This window comes from Pleuronectes platessa, chromosome 18 (assembly GCF_947347685.1).
Source record: "Pleuronectes platessa chromosome 18, fPlePla1.1, whole genome shotgun sequence".
NCBI lineage: Eukaryota > Metazoa > Chordata > Actinopteri > Pleuronectiformes > Pleuronectidae > Pleuronectes > Pleuronectes platessa.
In genome coordinates, this window is record NC_070643.1 from 17,709,734 (window position 1) to 17,729,259 (window position 19,526).

The window sequence follows — 19,526 nt, forward strand, 5'->3', positions numbered from 1 at the left end:
GTGTTCAGAAAGAGAGGTAAAGGTTCTCTGGAATTCCCTGGAATTTATTATAATGACAAATATGCATTAGTTATGTAAATGAAAACAGATTTCACCCGCGGACTCGAAAACCCACCTTTCTGCACCTTCTAATTTCAGCCGAGCTCGACGTGACTCACAGTTTGATTCCCTCTAGTGCAGCACATTATGGAACGAAACCGCTTCCATACGAGGAGCGGGACGCACAAGAGTTCTCTAATTCACCGGCGGCTATCTCCCGACACTTTCAACCGCGCAGTGTCACCTGGGCGAGAGGGAAGGAAATCACTTAACCAGAGAAGAATGGACTCAGGAGAGGCGCTATATGCTTTGGTTCATCGCCGGGTATTAATGGAGCCACAACCTCACTTTGTCATATCTGAGAGTGAAGAATTATTCCGTTTCAACTTGCATGTGTAGTAATAAATGGGGCTGATAATGCCCTGGCTTGGTGTGGAGTTCTTACATTTCTCTTTCATGGAGAGCAAAATGACTCTCCTGTATGAAGAAAATAACCCACACCCCTGTATTATGTTCAAAGGTTAACATGCTGGAGGAGTTATTAATGTGTGAAGCAGCTGTGGATCAGGTCAAAGCTGTCGTTTCTAAAGGTTTCAGAATGCATTGGAATAATGTTAATGGTTGCTTCTGAAGCAATTACACTACAATGCAAATATAAGTTGTTTTAAAGCTTTTAAATGTAGCGATTCTTTATCAAAATGTCAAAAAAATTGACCAAAGGTAGATAAATTCTAGATTTGTGTTCTTATATTATTCAAATTAACCTTACATCCTGAAAACCAAGGCTTGAATCTCAAAAGAATTCCACTTTCCGAAGATGTTTTCTTCCAAACTGTAGAGTTCAATTGGCCCTCACACAAAGACTCAAAGGACATAAATCAGAATATGAAAAATGTTAATGATGCCCATATCAAATTATTTACCTTTAATAAATAAATAGAAGAGTGAAACCAATGCTTGTAGATATGAGCCAACACACACATACATCTGTTTGCCTACATGTAAAACATTCCCCCTCGGAGGAGGTAGAGCCACGTGTAACCAGATCCGATTGGCCCTCATATAAAATGAAGAAATATGGGCCGAGTGCAGCTCTCTGACGAGCCGCTGAAAGTCGGTGACATGGATCTCAGTCTGGGGACCAATCATGCATTCCAGTCGAGGAATGCAGAGACCCTCAGATCTCCGCCCCTCATGCTAGGACCTGTGACATAAGGAGCGGATATCTTGTCAGTCATGCAGCAGACAAATCCAACCTGAACATGTTATCCCACAGAATATATGTGCATTGAAGTAAACACTGTTAATGGGGCCTTAAACACAACACCTTTGCACAGATGCATCACCTCCAAATGCCTCATCATTGGCTGAATGGTCCTTGTTTATAAGACCAGTGGAGGTTGTTGAATCGCTCGCAGCTGCATTTAAACTCTGTGAACTGGTGAATACTTGTGTTTAAGCTGCTGCTGTGGCCGGGCAGCTTAATGTACCGTTCCTGGGCCTGTTCATTCCCTTCTGGCTCTCACATGGCCCGTATAATAGTTCAGGCTGTTTGCGAAGCACTTGCATCCCTGAGGCATAGCTGTAAATGCTCATGTGTTTTTAGTACAATGTGCCCTGCCCACACACAGTCCTCAGATTTTGACCCAATGACTAAATGCTTCAGTCGAGGCCAGAGAGTTTCCCAAGAGCAGAAGTAAAAAAAAATGCAGCTTTGCTCACTTTTTGCCTTCTTGCTAAAACTTTCAGATTTTTATATTGTTCAAACCCTGGTGATTCCAAAAATCGGTGTTTCACATATTTGTCTCATGTTCCCCCAGATCCCGTGGTTTCATTACACCAGTGGGCCTCTCTCATGCTCCTCTATGGACTCTTCACTGTACTGTATAAATTAGTTTATCCTACTCGGGGGGGGGGGGGAAACTGCCTCCTTCTGTTTTATATTAACACAAACTCTAAAACCGGTCGTTATATATATTGTATAGATTCAGCTGAACTTTGTCTTACTCCCCCTTCTTTCATGATGAAGAATATCAAACTGGCTGGCCCTCTGGCAGCTGTGAGTCTGTAACACTGCTATCGCTCTGCTGCAGTCTCCCCTGTGCGGGATGACCTCTGACCTCGGTGAAAATTCTACGGGGGCTAAAGGGGACTGTTAATGCTCACTGGCGATGCACAGCTGTGCTTCATTCATGGTGTTTGTCTTTGCTCCACACACCATTCGCACATGTACATTGAATCAGTGCAGAGTGCTCTTTATGATGCGTCATCTTTTTGTTTTTTTCTGAGGGAGAGAAAACTGGAGCTAAAGGATCAGAGCTTCAAATAAATACACTATCAATTAATCTACATGATTCTTGTTCTGTGTTTGTACCTTCATAGTTGAATCCACTTATTTTAAGTCGCATTGGATAAAGGCGTCAGCTAAATGATATGTGATGTACTGTATGTAAAATCTTGTGATCAGATGAAATAATTCATTGGGTTGGAAACAGAAGTTTGGGATATTTTGAAAAAAAGTCTTAAATTATCATTATACCTGATGCAGTATGTAGCGGCTGTTTATCATTCCCTCTATAACATAGAATCTTGCAGGTATACGCAGGTAAACCCATTAAAACCATCGCCATTAGAGGAGTTACAAAGAATAAATCGCTGTTGTGCGTTGCTCCCAGATGTAAAAACCAAAATGTACACAGAGCTTCATGGGTTTTCACATTTCGTTAAGGTCCATTCCCGACTTAATGCTCTTCTACTTTCTGCTTTGTCCTTTATATATATATATATATCACACAGTCAAAAACTTACGATAATACCACTGATAACAACTAAACCATTTGCTGATGGTGCACCACCAGCTATAACTAATCATTCAAACATATATTTACTATTGTAAAAATCCTATTAAGCCAATGCAGGTTTAAACAAACTATAAATGTCAGTGCAGACGGAGTCAGCTAATATTACCGTATTTACCCTCTGCCTTGTTAGAGTGCCACAGATTGGCATGTGTGTCCCGTTTGTGCTCTATTTCCTGTGTGTACTCCACTGGCTATGACAGCCCAGGTAACCCATCTGCGAGCGCCGTAAGCCGGCCTGTCAGCAGACTCAGCCCCTGCGCTTCCCCGACCCCGTTGATACCCAATATATAATGCCACACCAGGACGCCCATTGCCAGCCTGTAATCCGAGCATCTTATCAAACCAATCAGCACACCAGCGAGGACGCATGTCGACCGTGACAGAAGGGGGTTTTCACAACATCTGGTGTTCTGGGAGAGAAAGAGCGGGGAGACGCTGAAGAGAAAGTGTGAGCTCAGTCTCGATGCTGGTATGGAGAGTTGAGATCAACACCACATCCTGCTTTCTCTTTCGATACAGGTCAGTGAGCGGCCAGTCAGCTGTCAGTGCCTGCTCGCTGCAGCACAGGCTGCTCACAGTTATGCTAATGATATTCTTGTTGGTAACATTTGTCACTGCACTCGCTCACAGTCTTCTCCTCTGTCTCGGCCCCATGCTAACCTCTTCCGTCCCCCTGTTTCCCCCTTGTCCCCTCTCTCCACTTCTGTCCTTCCTTTAGCCCAGCGCAGCGGTGAGAGGTTACCACAGCAGCAAGGCAGCTGCCATGAATTCAAACCTCGCCTCCGACTGGACCACTGGTAGCAGTGCCGGTCAAGGGTCCTGGAGTGGCCCCTCCTTCAACCATGCAAGTCTGCAGCATTACCTATCCCACCAACAGGAGCCGCACCACCACCACCACCACCACCACCATCAGTCTACAAGCTACGCCTACTGCTCGGCCCACACAGCCGTGAGTACAACACAGTTCCTCTCTCTCGGTGACGCGTGACGTTCCAATCTCGTCTATCTTGTGTGTCGCTCTCATCTCTAAGAATTCTCTCTCTGTCTTGCTTATTATTTCTAATCAATCACTTTCTGGTGCCCGTTAATGGCTGTCACTACCAAGGAAGCTTTTATACACTCAGCAGATTCTCTTTCTTCGCCAACCTTTCTATCGCTTCCCTTTAATCTTTCCCTCTTTCCCACACTCTTCTCGTTCAAGCCCACCATTGTGTATATCGCTTCCTCTCGCTATCTTTTCCTTTCACGCTCCCTCTCCCTCTCCCCTCTGCAACTTAATTTGTTTTCTTTCATCCATCCTCTGCATCGACAGCGCAATGAGAGACTAATTGAGGTAGAGACACTTTTGGACAGCTTCCCTTGTCATTATCCCTGGAATTAATTGCTGTTCTGCAATCCATTTGATTTGACTTTATTGGTGCGATCTGGTTTTCTAATGTAACGTTTGGGGTGTGACTGGAAATCAGACACGATTATTTCATTATGGTCCTGTTCCTGTCACAGTCGTGAAGCAGGAAAAGGTTTTTCTTCCTGTTGTAAATGTGTTTGCTTATTTTCCATTACAAAACTCTGATGTTCCCTAATCTCACATATGCACCACATGCATTTCCAGGGGCCTCTTTGCCAACATGTTGAGATTACCCTGAAGCACTTACATGCAACTAGTGAAGAAATTGGTTTGGATTTAGAAGTGATAAGCATCATTGTGTGCTGGATTCCTGCGGGTCGCACATGGCTTTCCTTTTATGTTATTCCATCGATATCATGGTACAGATTCAAAGGTGCTTCTCAGTAAGTAAACCGGAAATTACTTGTGTGTGTTCAAGCTGTTGTGTGTGCATCATTTTGTCAACATCAATGTTTTTCACTTGTTTCACACAGTTGCGTCCGTCACTAACAAACACAACATCATTACCACTGTCATTTCCGATTCCACCAACACCAAGGAATGAGGAGCAAGGCCCCTTTTAAACTGGGTTGTAAAAAACAAATAAACAGGAAGCAAAAACAGAACATTCCACAAGACAGACATAAACACTGTGGCTGTGGTTCTCGTTGTGGTCGGGCTCATGTGTCTGTCTCGCAAACTTTCATCCACAGCCACACACGGGACGCAGGAGTTTCTGAGACGGTTTTCATACTGTCGGCCTAAGCTTGACTTGACTCTTTGTTTCTGGTGTTGGACTTGCATGGTCCTTTGTTTTCTGAGTGGTAAAATAATTATAAAAATACTCAGCTTTATTCTGACTGTATCTGCAGTTTTAAATATAAATTGATTTTGGGTAATGACAATAACACCTAAGACTTTTGGGTAATTTCCTTCAAGTAGCAAAATCTCCAAGCTGGTTCTCAAATCTTCTTACCGTGAGGTGCGTAATATCCAGTGCAACATTTTTTGTGCAGTTTGCCGCTTATCTCAAAAGCTACTACATCACTTAATGCACACCTTTCTCATTCTTGTACACAATGGTGTGCTCCAGAAATTACGTAATTTCCACTTGGTACTTGGGTGGAACTAGTGCTACTGAATTTAGCTGGAGGCAAGAGTCTGGGAAAAGGACCAGCTCTACAGACTCTACAGACACTACAGACACTCTATGACCCTTCATCAATGTCCTTAATGAGGGAGCATAGAGATTGGCTCCTCGAGGGATATCGGTAAAGACGAGGCACTCTGCTGGAAACTATGGAAAAACCTCCGTAACCACTTTTTCAAGGCAGAGATATGTGCACAAGCCTGGAGGAAACAAGCCACTGTCAATACTGCTCCGTTTGTGTTTCTTCTTCTTTTCCTTATTGTGGTGGAGACACCAAACGTATAGAAGAGGACTTCATCAAGTCAGGAGAAGAAGACATCGATGTCACAGTTGGCGAACGCAATGATCAATCTGTCAAGCAGTCGGCAGCTTCACTGTTTACTCAGGAAGGAAGTTATTATCATCACTCTCCACATCCTGCTGAGCCGAGAACCGCGAATCAATGACTAACATATTCTTCATTCACATACAGTAATAATCATCGAGGTATGATTGATGTTTTTCGGATGTGATGCAAGCTGAACAGATGCATTTGTTAAATGAAAACACAGAACGAGAGACTGATCTTATTTTAGCAGCCTGCGATGCAACGTTGCAGTTTAATGAAAAAAACAGACTGTCAATGAATTGGATGGGCTGATTTTCACTGCATCACTTTGCATGATATCCGTTCTGAGTTTGAGACATTCCAGGAAGCTCGTACAGAGCCAGCAGACAAAACTTTGTCAGTCCCAAAAAGTCCCTGAATGGATTTGAAACAGACGACACACTCGGGGGGGAAAGCACAAATTCACAGCAGACACTTCCTCCCTGTTGTCATGTGTGTGTTATCGTTTTTAGTGGCATGTTGATGCACCAGGCTTCTCACAGTACCCGGGCCAGCTAGCCTTGGTTGCAGGCCGCTACAGGATTATCAAACGATTGCCCTAATCTTGACCCTCCACAATCAAAGCGTAGCAGACTCGGCTGGCTTTAACTGGCCCGTTTTCAAGGGACAGCAGGGGCGGCTGTTTTCTTTTCAGCAATTTTCATTTTGTCCCTGCAGAAAGCAATTTCTCCCCCACTATCATGTCTTCGTCTCAGGCTGTTACGAGTCAACACTTTGGCCTTAAGGAGGATTCACAGTGCCTAGAAATGGATAATCCAGTTGCACTCAGTAAACAATGGCCTCGTACTACCCTGCATTGCTTTTTTACTGCTTCTCAAATACAACTTTTACTGTATAGAAATTCCCACACTTAACAAAGTAACCAAAGCAGCCCCCCCTCTGTCTTGTAGTCTCTTTCTCTCAAACACCCCCCCACTTTCCCCCCCGTTTCTTTTCTTCCTTAAATGCAAGTGTAATTTCAGGCATATTAGATACAGAAATGCCCACAGAAAGGGAGGAAAAACACAACCGATAGCTCAGCATGTGTCTGTCCTCTCGGCAGAGGGAGGTGAGTAAATGGAGAAGAAAAAGCAACGCGAGCGAGGATCCAGCAGAGATCAAGAAGCTTTGCCTCCAGTGGGTTTGTAATTACAATGGAAGCAGATCCATTTCCACTCTTTAATATGGTGGGATGAAGATCCCTCAGGGAGGAAGGTGGTGCGACGGAACAGCAGTGAGTAAAGTCGTGCAGAAGTCAAGAAAGTTGACTGGAAAAAGAGTCAGCCCGAAAGACGATGCTTTTCCCTGTGAGCATGCAAAGCTAACTGTAGTACATACTACATACTACTAGAAATTTGCTTTTCTAAATGTCGTCTGGAGTTCTAGATTGATAACTTGACTTGCTCGTGTTTCTTTTCAAGAACTCGTGTGGATATTTAACCATCAGCCGCTGGCTCCCATCGACCGCTCGTTCACTAACCTCTGACTCATCGTGGTGAATTGATAACATTACACATTCTTCTCTTAATAAAAAACATCGGAGTGAGCTATCCCTCTTTTGTCTGAGGACATGGACATCCCAGTGCAACCTTCAAGACAATCGGGAAGTGTTGGTGCGAGCAAACTCTGGTTTGTACCTCATTAGACTTGCCAAGCACACCGCAGCCAATCATTTAGTCAATACCAAGCTGCTAGCAGGGATTCCCAGTACATCTCCAGATTCACAAGGTCGGAAAACTCAAAGAGGCACAAAGGGACAATGCTCAGGTCGGAGAAAATAGGTGATAATCGCAGAGAGAATACGAGATAGAAATAGCAAACCAGTCAGAAAGTCAAAGAGAAGAATGGGCTTGTATTATGTGAAATATTGCCAAATATTGCTAAAAACAGTCCTTGCCAGTGGCAGTGCAGCACAAATGCAAAGAAGAAGAAGTGATATCACAGAAAAGAGTTGCAAAATTCTCTTATCTTAAAACTAATGTTCTCAAAACACGTGGTATCAGACCATTAGACATTTTCGTACTTGCAGATGCCCAACGCCATTTTCGTCAGTATCTGAAGTATTCGGGAGGCTGGTATCGGAACATCTCTTGAAAAATGTAATTTTCCACGTCTTGGCATCTCCTCGTATTCATTATTTGAAGGTGTCACATCACTTTACTCCATCAGCTGACCTCCTTGTCTGTCTCTCTTTGTGAGGCCCAGGCTCTGGCACAACCCTTGGTGTTGTGATTTGCTTAATTAGCCATAAATCACAAACACCCATTCACACCGGCTGACAGACGACACAGTCGTTCAGCTGAATGAGCGGCTAGCCGGCTGGCAACAAGTGAGGGCTCGTCCGCCGGATGATGACCGGGATGAGACAAATGAATTGAAGCAAGTGATCAGCGAATTGTCCAGGAAAAAGCAAAAGGATCAGACTGATGAGTGTAGAAAGTTGGAAAGCAGGAGATGAAGGGAGGACAAGGACATTGTGGCTAGAAGAGATTTGGCTGTAACCGATGAATTCTTCCACAAAATAATGAAGAGAATATTTAAAATTAATTCCTGATAGCAGAGGGGGCAGCTTCCGATGTGTACCATACATGTGTGGCTGGAGGAGCTTTATGATGAAGTACATTAGCTCCCATTTTAAATTGTGAGTCTCTTTCATCAGTCCTTGATTGAAGAGCACTGCTCACTCCCCAAATACTGCAATGATTCATCTTTGCCACGAGCTAGAACGGGCTTTGTCTCAGTAATTAATTTAGCTCTCGGGACAGCAGTTGGAATGAGTCGAGTCTTCAAGGCCTAATTAAAAGAAGATTGTCAAACATATTCTAGGTCACACAGCTCAGAGTCTCCAGCCGTTTATGAGGGATTTCGGGTGCAGCCACCTCGTCCTTCATGGACCATTTTGCCGGATGATGGAGTGCGGGTTACACAGAGTAAAACAAATGGCTTTATTTGCTGTGTTGATCTCTTCAGGCACCACTTGAAAATGGAGACACTTGATGTTTTGTTTATCATTGGTTACACGAGTCAATAACTCAATCCAGTTATGGCCTTGTACTTCTTTGTTTCTGTCTGGAGGTGGTTTATTTTGAAATTGCTAAGAAATCTCATGATTCGTCTCTGTGCAGAAGTATCCACACAATTAATTCCCAACAATCAGCAGAGTGAGAGAGTACCTATACGTGAATACATTGGGTTTAATATATAACTTTCCCCCAAATAGCACAGATGGAAAAACAGATTTTGGCGCCACAATCATTCCAACATATCACTCGTGGTGTTTATTTTAGTGAGCCAGTCAGCCGACAGATTGACAGGCAGAGAGTGTCTATCTTATCTGCACTCAAAATGAGAATCAATGACTTTAGTTACAGGCGCAGAATGATTTTAACGGTGCGCACACACACACACACACACAGAGACACACAGACACACAAACAGACACACACAGGATCTGAACAATTAAGCGCGAGCTGTCGGGCTTAGTGCCTGGGTCCATTGTAAGCGCTCTAAACCTGTTAGACTGTGACAGACCATTAAAAGGCTGCCAAGGCTTCCCTAATTTGCTCTAAGAGTGCACATTGAGGCAGAGTGAATGAGGGCTGAGTTCCTGTGTACGAACATGCATTCACTTCCTGTGACAGTCAGTCGCGAACTCCCACAGCCCAGTGAGCATCCTGCACGGAAACATTCACACACACATATTTTGAAGTTATCAATTAGGGCTGGGCGATAAGACTTCAAATCGATATCATGATTAGTTCAAACTTTTACCTCAATTACACACACACACACACACACACACACACACACACACACACACACACATGCACACACATAAACAAACACACACACACAACCCTGGCTGTGTGCGTCACATTCCGTCATGAATCTTTTTTTCAATAAATACATGTCTCATAAACTCCAGAGTAAATCAAAACAAACACAAAGTAAACTCCAGCGCTCTACGGTTCCTAATAACTTCTGATTAGTCCCGGTTTTAAAAACATGGAGTTTACCCTTTCAATACTATTGCATGAAAAGAAGGCACAACATTTGTGAGGAAACTCTTTGTTTTTGACACTTTTGAATGAGCGGTTTTTGGGCGGATGTTTCACCTAGCAGGCATTTCCTGTCGTGACCAGAGCTTGGTGTTCTCCACCATTAGGAATTAAAGGCCTAGGCCACAGAACCCCTGAGTGCCAGACCACAGGAATACCCAGAATCTGACTAAGCTTCCAAGCCCTCTGCATGTTTCATTTCCTATTTCACAAGAGCGGGCGGTCCATGGAAGATTCCTGGCTGCGGTTTGCCTCCAGTCTTCCTTTAGCGGCGGTTGGTGGTTAAGATGAGATGTTGGACACAATGGGAGATGTTAGACGGTGGATTAGGAAGGGTGCTGGCAGATCCAAGAGGGATTTAAACGGGTGTCTTCTCTTGTTGGGATTATGTGCACCGTCATATTTGAGGTGTCATCGCGGGCTTAGTGATGTTTCTTGGCCACGTTCAACGGCAAATTCGAAACATCTCATCTGTGAAATCAGAATCAGTTTGCACCTGTTTCTTTCTCCTCAGGTGATTAGTCAATGACTGGGTGGAGCAGGGGAACATCAATCACATATCCTGAGCCGTGGATGTGACCTTAATTCCTAATGTTTGGCTCTGATCATTACTTGGTTCTCAACTAGCACACACACATTGATAGCTGTGCACAGATGGGGTTTTCATATATGGAGGCCTGAGGCTGTAGTATTGGCTTTAAAAACAGCCGTAACATCTGTAAAGCATTATGGCTGATTATACTTGTTCCTCGGCGTAATCATGCGATATGGGCATGAGCGACGGGTGAACATGAACCGTATGGGAACGGAGGAGACGTTGAGGCCTTGACTATTCTAATAAAGCCATGAGGCCCATGCCTACATCCACACGGGATCGCACCACAACACAATCATTTCCCACAGTCCTACATTTATTTCCTCAGCCCGAAACTCCAGCCTCAAACTTTCTCCCTGAAACACTTGAACACAACCACTTTGCGAGGAACATTACATTCCCAATGTTGTTCTTAGTCCGTTCACACAAAGCAGATGAATCTCACGAGTGAATCAGTGAGTCGCCTCGTCTCGTTTAAAAGGCTGTGAAATGTTAATTTGAATATCAGGTTTTGATGCGACGTCCAGAGAACGAAAGAGGAACTACTTCTTTCGAGGCATCTTTACTTAGTTGCTGCGCACACACAAACTCACTGTTTAAGAAAACGCACAATTCTTTCAACCGATGTCAGCATCTTTGCAAGACCACTTAGCTTGTGATGCACTCCGGAGACTGTGTCTAAGTGCTGGTGCCTATTAAAATTCTTGTCTAGTATGGGAGAAGTAAAGCAAACTTGTGCTGTGAACTTTTCTGAGAAATACTATCTATTTTAGCCCCTGTCGAATTAATCATTCGTGGTATTTTATTAATACCGCGTCAGAGCTGCTTAACACAACCGTGAAAGTTCCTCTCTGTTATTACAGTTGTCTGGAATGTGGACACGGCTTCTCCCGACTTGACATGAGGCGATGGTGCAGCCACACCCCCGGCGTATTGATCTATTCAATTAATTTGCCTTTTTTCTAGGAAAATAAACGTGTGGTTGTGCAACAGGTGATACATGTTTTTATATACGACATTTGTCTAACATTTATATATTTCTATGAATACAAATTAATCTGTGTGAAGTTAGAAAAACAATGAATATATAAATATAGACAAGCTGTTACAGTATGATAAAATACACCTGACCAGAAATCCCAGACAATACAATATTAAATTCAATGCAGTCCAAGAGCTTTGTAATACCCCCCCCCCCCCCCCCCCCCCTTTATTAATCTTGTTATTCTCTGTAGCGGCTGAGGGTGTGTCGGTGGTGCGAGCTCTACACCGTGATCCCGTCAGACGAGGCAGTGTGTGCTGTTGTGTGTTAGGTTTGTATTGTACTGAAAGCTGTTTCTAATATGCTGTTCCCCCGTCTGTTTGTGTGTCAGAAGTGTATTAATAGATTGGTCACACGTTGTTCTTCTTGAGGTTGTTGTTGTGCAAGACAGATTCCGGATATAAGTCCTCAGATGAAAAGCTTCGTGCACCCAAACTTGTACGTTGCCTCACAGTTCTTTTTTTTTCTGGGTGTTCTGAAATCCTATTTGCAGATTTTATGTCTTGTTGATGACACAGTTGAATTCTTAAAAATTGCCAGATTGTTAGACTTTAAAAAATCGACTGTGACTTCACACAAATAAGGATTTCACAGATGCAGCCAAATGGAATCTTTCTGTTTGCTGTCGCTACAAACAACCAGAGATGACCTCGGGAGAAAGTCAACATCTTGATATAAACAACCAGTGAGTCCAGCACATTGTTGCTCTGACTCTACCTTCAACCAGTGGACCCAGTGGCCCTGTGCCCTCTGTCTCACGTCAGACCCGTCAAAGCTGTTTCATTTTGTTTGAAACTTAAACTATGTCCCGGTCTGTTCTGTGTCCCGTCGTCTGACAGCTGCCTGCCGTTCTTTTCACTTTGTCTCTCAAGGCCACTCCCTGCTCAGTGTTTCCAATTAATAACCTAGACGGTGGCGAATCGCCGTAGTCTAATTTGTCCTGTCACAGTCTCATGATGATCTGGAATTATTTTGCACATCACATAATACCATTATAAAAACACTTACTTAGTGTTTTGCAGCGTTGCGTCATTGTACTTTCTTAGAAGGACCAGCCAGGAGAAATACTGTCATGCCTGGTGGACCATCGAATGCTTTACTTGAACTTAGCATAGCATCGGTAGTTTCCACTTTAGCTGTGTCGATTCACATCACCCCTCAGCAGACTGAGCTGCCATTTTACATCTGGTCTTTCTCCCCCCCTCTCAAACACACCTGTGGCTTATCGCTGTGCCTTCCTCACCTCTCTCACCAATTAGCATCCATAGATCATTTGAGCTGCCCTTGTCATAACAGGAAAAGCAGAGATAAGAGCATTAGCACTGGTTTCTATTGTCCCAGTATCCCAGTAAGCATGTGTAGCAGCAGTGCAAGGCAGCAGCAAGTAGAGTTTTTATTACACATGCTTTTATCTTCCTTGTTTTTCCAACTTAATGTCCCAAAAAAGTTATTTCCAGTATCTACATTCCTCATTTCCGCAAGAATACCACTGTCTCTGAATCCCATGACCAGAGTATGAGCCTTCTTTAATGTAGGTATCAACATGACCTTATGTTCCATCCACATCATGTGAGGGTGAAGGTAATGATGGGAAACCTTACAGGGAGCATTTACATCATTGGACGACACAAGATGGCAGCAGTCAGTGAAAGCACCTCTTGGAATTCTGGATAGTCCAGCTGTCATAGTAAATAACTTGATGGGTTTGTGAGGGTTAGAATCTTGTGCTTGCTCAACATATCACAATATCTAATAACTTTCAGCGTTTAATTTCCCCTAACAATGTTTTTAGGGCCAAATGAAATGTATTGTAGATAACAGACTTTCCCATGATGTCCTGGATGTTGTTATGAACTCTGTTTACAAGTTGGAAAGTAGAAATTACAGTAAGTGTGATATAAACTGAACTAAATGTCCGTAATGAGCATCACGAGTTTGCCAGTGTGGCTATAAATCTTATGTCATGGCTCTGGATCCGTTGCTGTAACTGGATTTGCCGCTGCGATAAGCCGTCAGGGTGCGTTTGATTTATTGGACAGCATCGTTGTTTTTGAAGGTTCCACCGTGCGTGGTGTTGGCAGCAGCAGCAGCAGAGTACTGCTTGAACAAGCCTTGTTTGAGGAGAGGGTTTGATTGCTCACGTCTCTGTTGGCTCCGTCAAGCCTTATACTGACGGACATAAAGTAAAGGCGCATGTTATTGCACACTTTGTTACTGCTGTTAAAATGGTGTCGTTTAATAGGACGGGGATCACAAAGTGTCTGACCTTCAGTGCTGACAGGTGTAAAGATTTTGTTAGCCGTCTCTTCACCTGTGCTCAAAGTGTTGTTTAATATTGCTGCGGCCGTTCTATCGCTCTCCCTCCAACCGCGTCACGCTGCTTCTCTCCTCCGTCTAACACTAAACAATTATTTGTTGTGTGAAAGATAGAACCTGTGTACAACACCCTCCCTCCTTTCATTCCGGCCCAGCAGTCGGCCGTGGTTGTGTGAGATTCGCTGGGTTTGCCGGAGCTGCTTTCTTTGCTCCATTTATTTGTTGCACTTTGAGGATTTCAGTACGACTAATTACAGAGATGCCGCCAAGGAGGCAGACTCAAAGCATATCGCCCTGAAAGTCTGACTCTCTCTGATAACTAAATGTTACCCAGTAGAGTTGCACCATAATGTTCTTAATCGTCAAGTATGCGTTTCTACTATCTCCGTGCCATCTGGCAGTATTACTCCATACAAATCCTGTGGTAATGTTCCAGAGAATGAACTGTATGTCGGAGATATGCTGCCAAGTTTGAGTTTCACTGTAATGTATGTAACACATGGCGAGCGTGCTTAAAGAGGAAACACTGCATATCCTGAAATTGAAGAGCTTATCAAGGCCTATCAGACTTAAATCAGAAAGCATGACTCTATTCCTCGAGCAGTGCAGGAGTCTTTAACAGAGCCTGACCGACATGGAGTTTTGAGGCTTATGCAGTTACAGATACAAGGCAGTGAAATAATTTCTCACGCCAAACTATCTGCTGAAGTGTGCATACTTCGTCAAGGATTCCTAAGATGTCATCAAACTCTTATCACTGAATTTAGTTTAGCATTTTATTGTTTAGCTATAAACTTTATTAAAAAGAACATACTTCCAAGTATGTAGAACGTAAATAATGACAATAAACGTTTACATAAAACCATGAATGCACATCTTTTCTGAATTGTTTATTCTGTAAAATAAACATTGTTGCATATCGGCAGATATAAATGCAATATATTGGCAAACTGAAAAAGTCGGTCTGGTCCTTAATAATGCATTCAAACCACCTCCCATACTTTAAAAGACAAAAGGCTGTTTGACATTTCTTCTGGTTATTGAAGGTTTTTCAAGTAATTCACTCTCCTTTTGACTCTGGTTTTGTTCTCCACCAACTCCTAAGGGAATTATCTGGATCGGTAAATGCCCGATACTCAACGATGTCCACCAGCTTGACACAAACTTTATCCGTCTGCCTCGTGGTGCTGGGCCCTTAAAACAGAGCTGCCGGCTGCAGCTGAAACCATATAAAGCTCCGCAGAACGAGCGGAACTGTAATGTCGGGCGATAACTCTGTCAACTCATCACTACGAGTATCCGCTTTCGCATAAAAGTAGTCATGTGCTCTGCTGTGGATATAAAAACATTGATTACTGTCTCTTCAAAGGTTAATTATCACGAGGAAGACTCTGTAGTCAAATGAGTGAACTGTAAAGCAGCAGAAACACATCCCAGCGGGCGCCATGACAGGTGGTCGGCTGTGTGGTCGAGGTCAACAGCTCTGACCTTCTCACTTTTAATCAAAAATATCAATTCTGAATGGAATAGACTCTCACACCTGCAGCTGTTTGTGTGTTTTCTGTTATTTTGAAAGAAATGCATGAGCGAAATGTCTTGTCTTTCATTCAGCGTTTGTTTTTGTTTTTTTGTCCTGAAGCTTGTCTCCTCAGCTCGGTCTCTCTTGTTTTCTTTGTCTCCTGGGCTTCATGCTTTGCATGCAGAGGATGAGACACCGGGGGAGGTTAAGAGAGGAGCTGGAATGGAGTTCTGCTCCATTTACCACCCTGAAATATTCCTCTTAGAACGACACACTCTGTTTTCTCTCTCTCTCCCTCCTCTCCTCTCCTCTCCTCTCTGCACTGTTTCTCACTCTGCCCGTCCCCTCCCTTTCACTTCTCATCTCTGTGTGGCATGTGGTCATTTCACTTCATTCCGGGTTGGCTTAGCAGTGCTTTAAAACATTGCCGCTGTCCTCCCATCCCATCCTCCTCAATTGCAGGCAGCGTTGAGCTTCATAGGCCTTTACGGATCTCTTCCTAGTAGCTATAACTCTTTGTCCAGCCTCCAATCTCGATCGGCTCTGGGCAGAACCTTCAGCACCTCGGTCTTATTACTTCACTATTTCACTCCCCCACCTGTGTGCCTCTGACGGGCTCGTCCATGAACACCAGTACTGCAGCACACTCAAACACACACAAGCATAGCAGGTTATGTTTTCGACCCTGTCTGTTTGTTTTAGTTTTTTTTACGGAAGAATTACACAAAAACTACAGATTTCCAGGGAACTTTTTGTGAAGGCTGGGACATCGGCCAAGAAAGAGCCCAATAGATTCTGGCACAGATCTAAAGGGGCGGGTCCAGGAATTTATATTTCACTTACTTTAAAGGGGACATGTGATACTTTACCAATTTTGACCTTTGCTCTTATGTGTTATATAGGTTATTCATTTATTTAAAAGTTTAGCAAAGTTAAGAAGCCAAGGCCTGCTTTGAAGGGAGCTCCTCTTCCCCACAGAATTCTAAACTATTGCATCATTGTGATGTCATGTGATGTCACAATGCCCACGTTTGCGTAATGAACTCCTAGAAGCTATTCTAACACGCCCCCTTACAAAGCCAGGTAGATGCTAATATTATTTACTGCACGGGTTGGAAGCATGTGACCATCACAACAGAGTTAGGCTGGCCAGAGTGAGTTGGCCAATGAGAGTAGACTGGGCTTTAACAGCAGGAGGGGGGGGGCTTAAAGAGACAGGAGCCAAAACGAAGTGTTTAACACAGAGGCTGAAAAGATGAGCTGCAGCAATTGACAGTGTGAGGACTGATGTGTTTCCTGAATATTTCAGAATGTAAACATGTACAAGTAATGACACAAATGAAAATTATCCACCTGAATATGGGCAGAATACATCTGGGAATGCTATCTGTGATCAATATGGTGCAGCCTGATTGAATTTAAAGGGACTATAGTGGCTTCAAGGAGGTTTGTGCTCTTTATGCAGTTTCTGCTCAGGACTGTTGCAGAAGTATATTTGTTTAAAACTTCCACTCACACACACACACACACACACACACACAGATCCCCTTATTTTTCAATGCATAAGCATACTCAAAAAAGTAGCTGATAAGAATGACCGACTTTGCACTTGGATCCGTTCGGGGCATTTCCACAATGAATAAAACAAAATGCACATTCATAGACTCAGAGCGCTGCGCTGTGATTAAGCTTTGATAGGCCTCTTTTCAAATCTGAGTCATTTAGCAATTTTTCTGTGGGGTCTGACTTCCTCATATTCTACAAAAATGTGGATTTTGAATATTTTGCCTCAGCGGGTCCGCACGGAACATATCTATTGTTTAAACTCACACTCTCGCTCTCCTGCCTGTGCAGCGCTTAATTCCTTATTATGCAGAGATTTTCTTGGCATCCTCTCCTCCTCAGTTATGCTGTCCTTGGCAGTGGGTGTGGAGCTGGTTCACGGAGGGACATGGACGCCTTTCCCGTTGCAGTTTGGTGTATTTTGTGTCGGGGTTCGCATGAGGTCACACAGGAAGTCTGATCTCGGCACTCCGCTCAGGTTTTTCCCCCCCCCAACCTTTGTGTCAGAACAACCTTGACCCTCCTGTGAGCTCTTGAGTTTCCTCTGAGAAGTTTTGCTTTTCTTAGTAAAATCACCTAAAGAGGAACACAGACACACACACACACAGACTCGCACACACACAAGTTTGACAGTTATACACCAGGTGATTTTCAATGTAGTTTCTCACAGCTGAAACACACATTTGCACACATTTGCACATGCATACAGGCAAACCCTCCCACTAGCATGCACCAACATATGTAAAGTCCGACCTGGGCGTGGGCCTCTTGTTTCCTCTCGCAAAATCATTTGCAGCGACGTCTGTCTTTTCTCAGAAGCCCGTGAATCAGGAAATGAGTCGGCCTGTTGTTTAGACATTTCACATTGGTACAGAGATCTAGTAAAGTGTGCGCAATTAAGTCCTTTAGGTCGACTGCCTGTCCCTCGTCGGGTGTAGTGAGGGGTGCTGTGAGTCATTTTTACTCATGCACGTCTGCTCTCATGTTTCCTCCCCATTACGCCTGCATTGCTCTCCTCTGTGTTGTGATAGAAGCTAATGACTCACTGGAGATCTGCCTGGTGTTTATCAACTGTCTCCGTGCAGAGCTGGTGGTCCAGACTCAATTTGCCCTTTTCACGTTATTACGAAAGTCTAAGATTAACGGCCGGAAAAAAAACAGGTGACGAGACCATTGTATGTGTACAGAAACGAAAATAAGGAGAGGTGCACTGCAGCGATATCTTGTCTGTATCGCTCTGCTCTTTGCACTGTGTAAAATTATACTCTCAGAGGGGGAAAGTGTTGAATTACCTCAGGCTGTCATCCGTTAGTGCGCTGATAAGAATGTATTAGGAAACTGTGTGTCAGAGATGTGCTGAGCTCACACACATAATGTGAGGATGGATCCTCGCAGTGTTTAGAAGCTGGGGGAGGTGGGTGGAGTTTTTTTGTGCATTGTGCGTCGTTCAGTGTGGTCAGCCTCTCCGGTTACAGCGTTTTAGGGAGAAGGCTTTGAATGGATGCCAGTTACATTACTGGGCAATTTGGCCCAGCTTCACAATTTACAAACACGATAATATATCTTTACTTAAAGTGCATGTGACTGATTGGAGACTGATGCTATTGTTTAGGTTCAAGACTGTATATTTTTTTTAGCACGTGCAATTTGTCATTGTGACTATATGAAGTTCAACGGTGATTTAGCTGCTGAATTGATTTCCGTTCTTGTTAAACACATAATCACATTCGTTATCACAGTATATGGGATTGGACTCGGAAAAGAAAAGAGTATGAAGACGCAATCTCCACTTTACAATAAGGGGTTTTCCCTCTGATGTATGGAAAACTGTGTACAACGTTTGTAAGTTCCTTATCACAATGGTCCTAAACATTTACTTTTTCTAGGATTATTTGTAGTTTGTTAATGGTCCCATTATAGGATATTTGTGATTACCCTGAAGAACAAATCACAAGTGACAACAACAATTTAGAAAACACAACAACAGCAAAACAAGAGAACGCCTAATAAAAAAACACAAAGGCAGATTAAAAAACACAGCAGCCAATAGGAAAACACAACAGCAATTAATAAAACCCAACAACAAATCACAAAACACTTGGACATTGCCTCCATCCACTCAGCCTTTTCTGCTAGAAGGTAATTCTGTGTTTTATAATTCAATTGTGATGTCATTTGCTTTTCAGGGCCACCGTAGATTTTCAGTTTCACAACACTGCACGTTCACACTCACCCCCCATGAAACAGGTCCCATGAAACTCACAACAGAGCAAGACCTGGCAAACACTACAGATCATTAGGCCGTAACAATACCAAACAAGGTCGTCCCATAAATGTCTCACACTTAAGGACAGTAAAGAGCTGGGTTAGCCTTGTGTTATTTAGTGCCTCTACGGCTGCAAGTCTCTTTCTGAACCTGTTGCACCTTATCCACTTGTGCCTGTGTCCAGACGGCATAATGGAAACGTGGCAGTTGCCAGGAAGATGTATTATTTTTGCAGGAGAGAATGTTGAAACTCAGATGATCGTGAGCTACTTGCTGTAATAATACAAACACTGAGATGTTTGATCGATGGTTGTGTCTGTGTTGCAACAGCATACGCGTCTCCACCACGTCATAGTTGGACCG

The 19,526-nt window shown here is 43.5% G+C and overlaps 1 protein-coding gene across 1 annotated transcript in view; it reads left to right on the forward strand.

Moving 5' to 3' along the window:
• Positions 1-19,526, forward strand: part of rbms3 (RNA binding motif, single stranded interacting protein) — a 246,819-nt gene that overhangs the window by 48,240 nt on the left and 179,053 nt on the right. Inside the window, exon 3 of the mRNA XM_053446879.1 lies at positions 3,619-3,849. Within this exon, the coding sequence (XP_053302854.1) occupies positions 3,619-3,849 (231 nt within the window). The remainder of the gene's footprint in view (positions 1-3,618; positions 3,850-19,526) is intronic.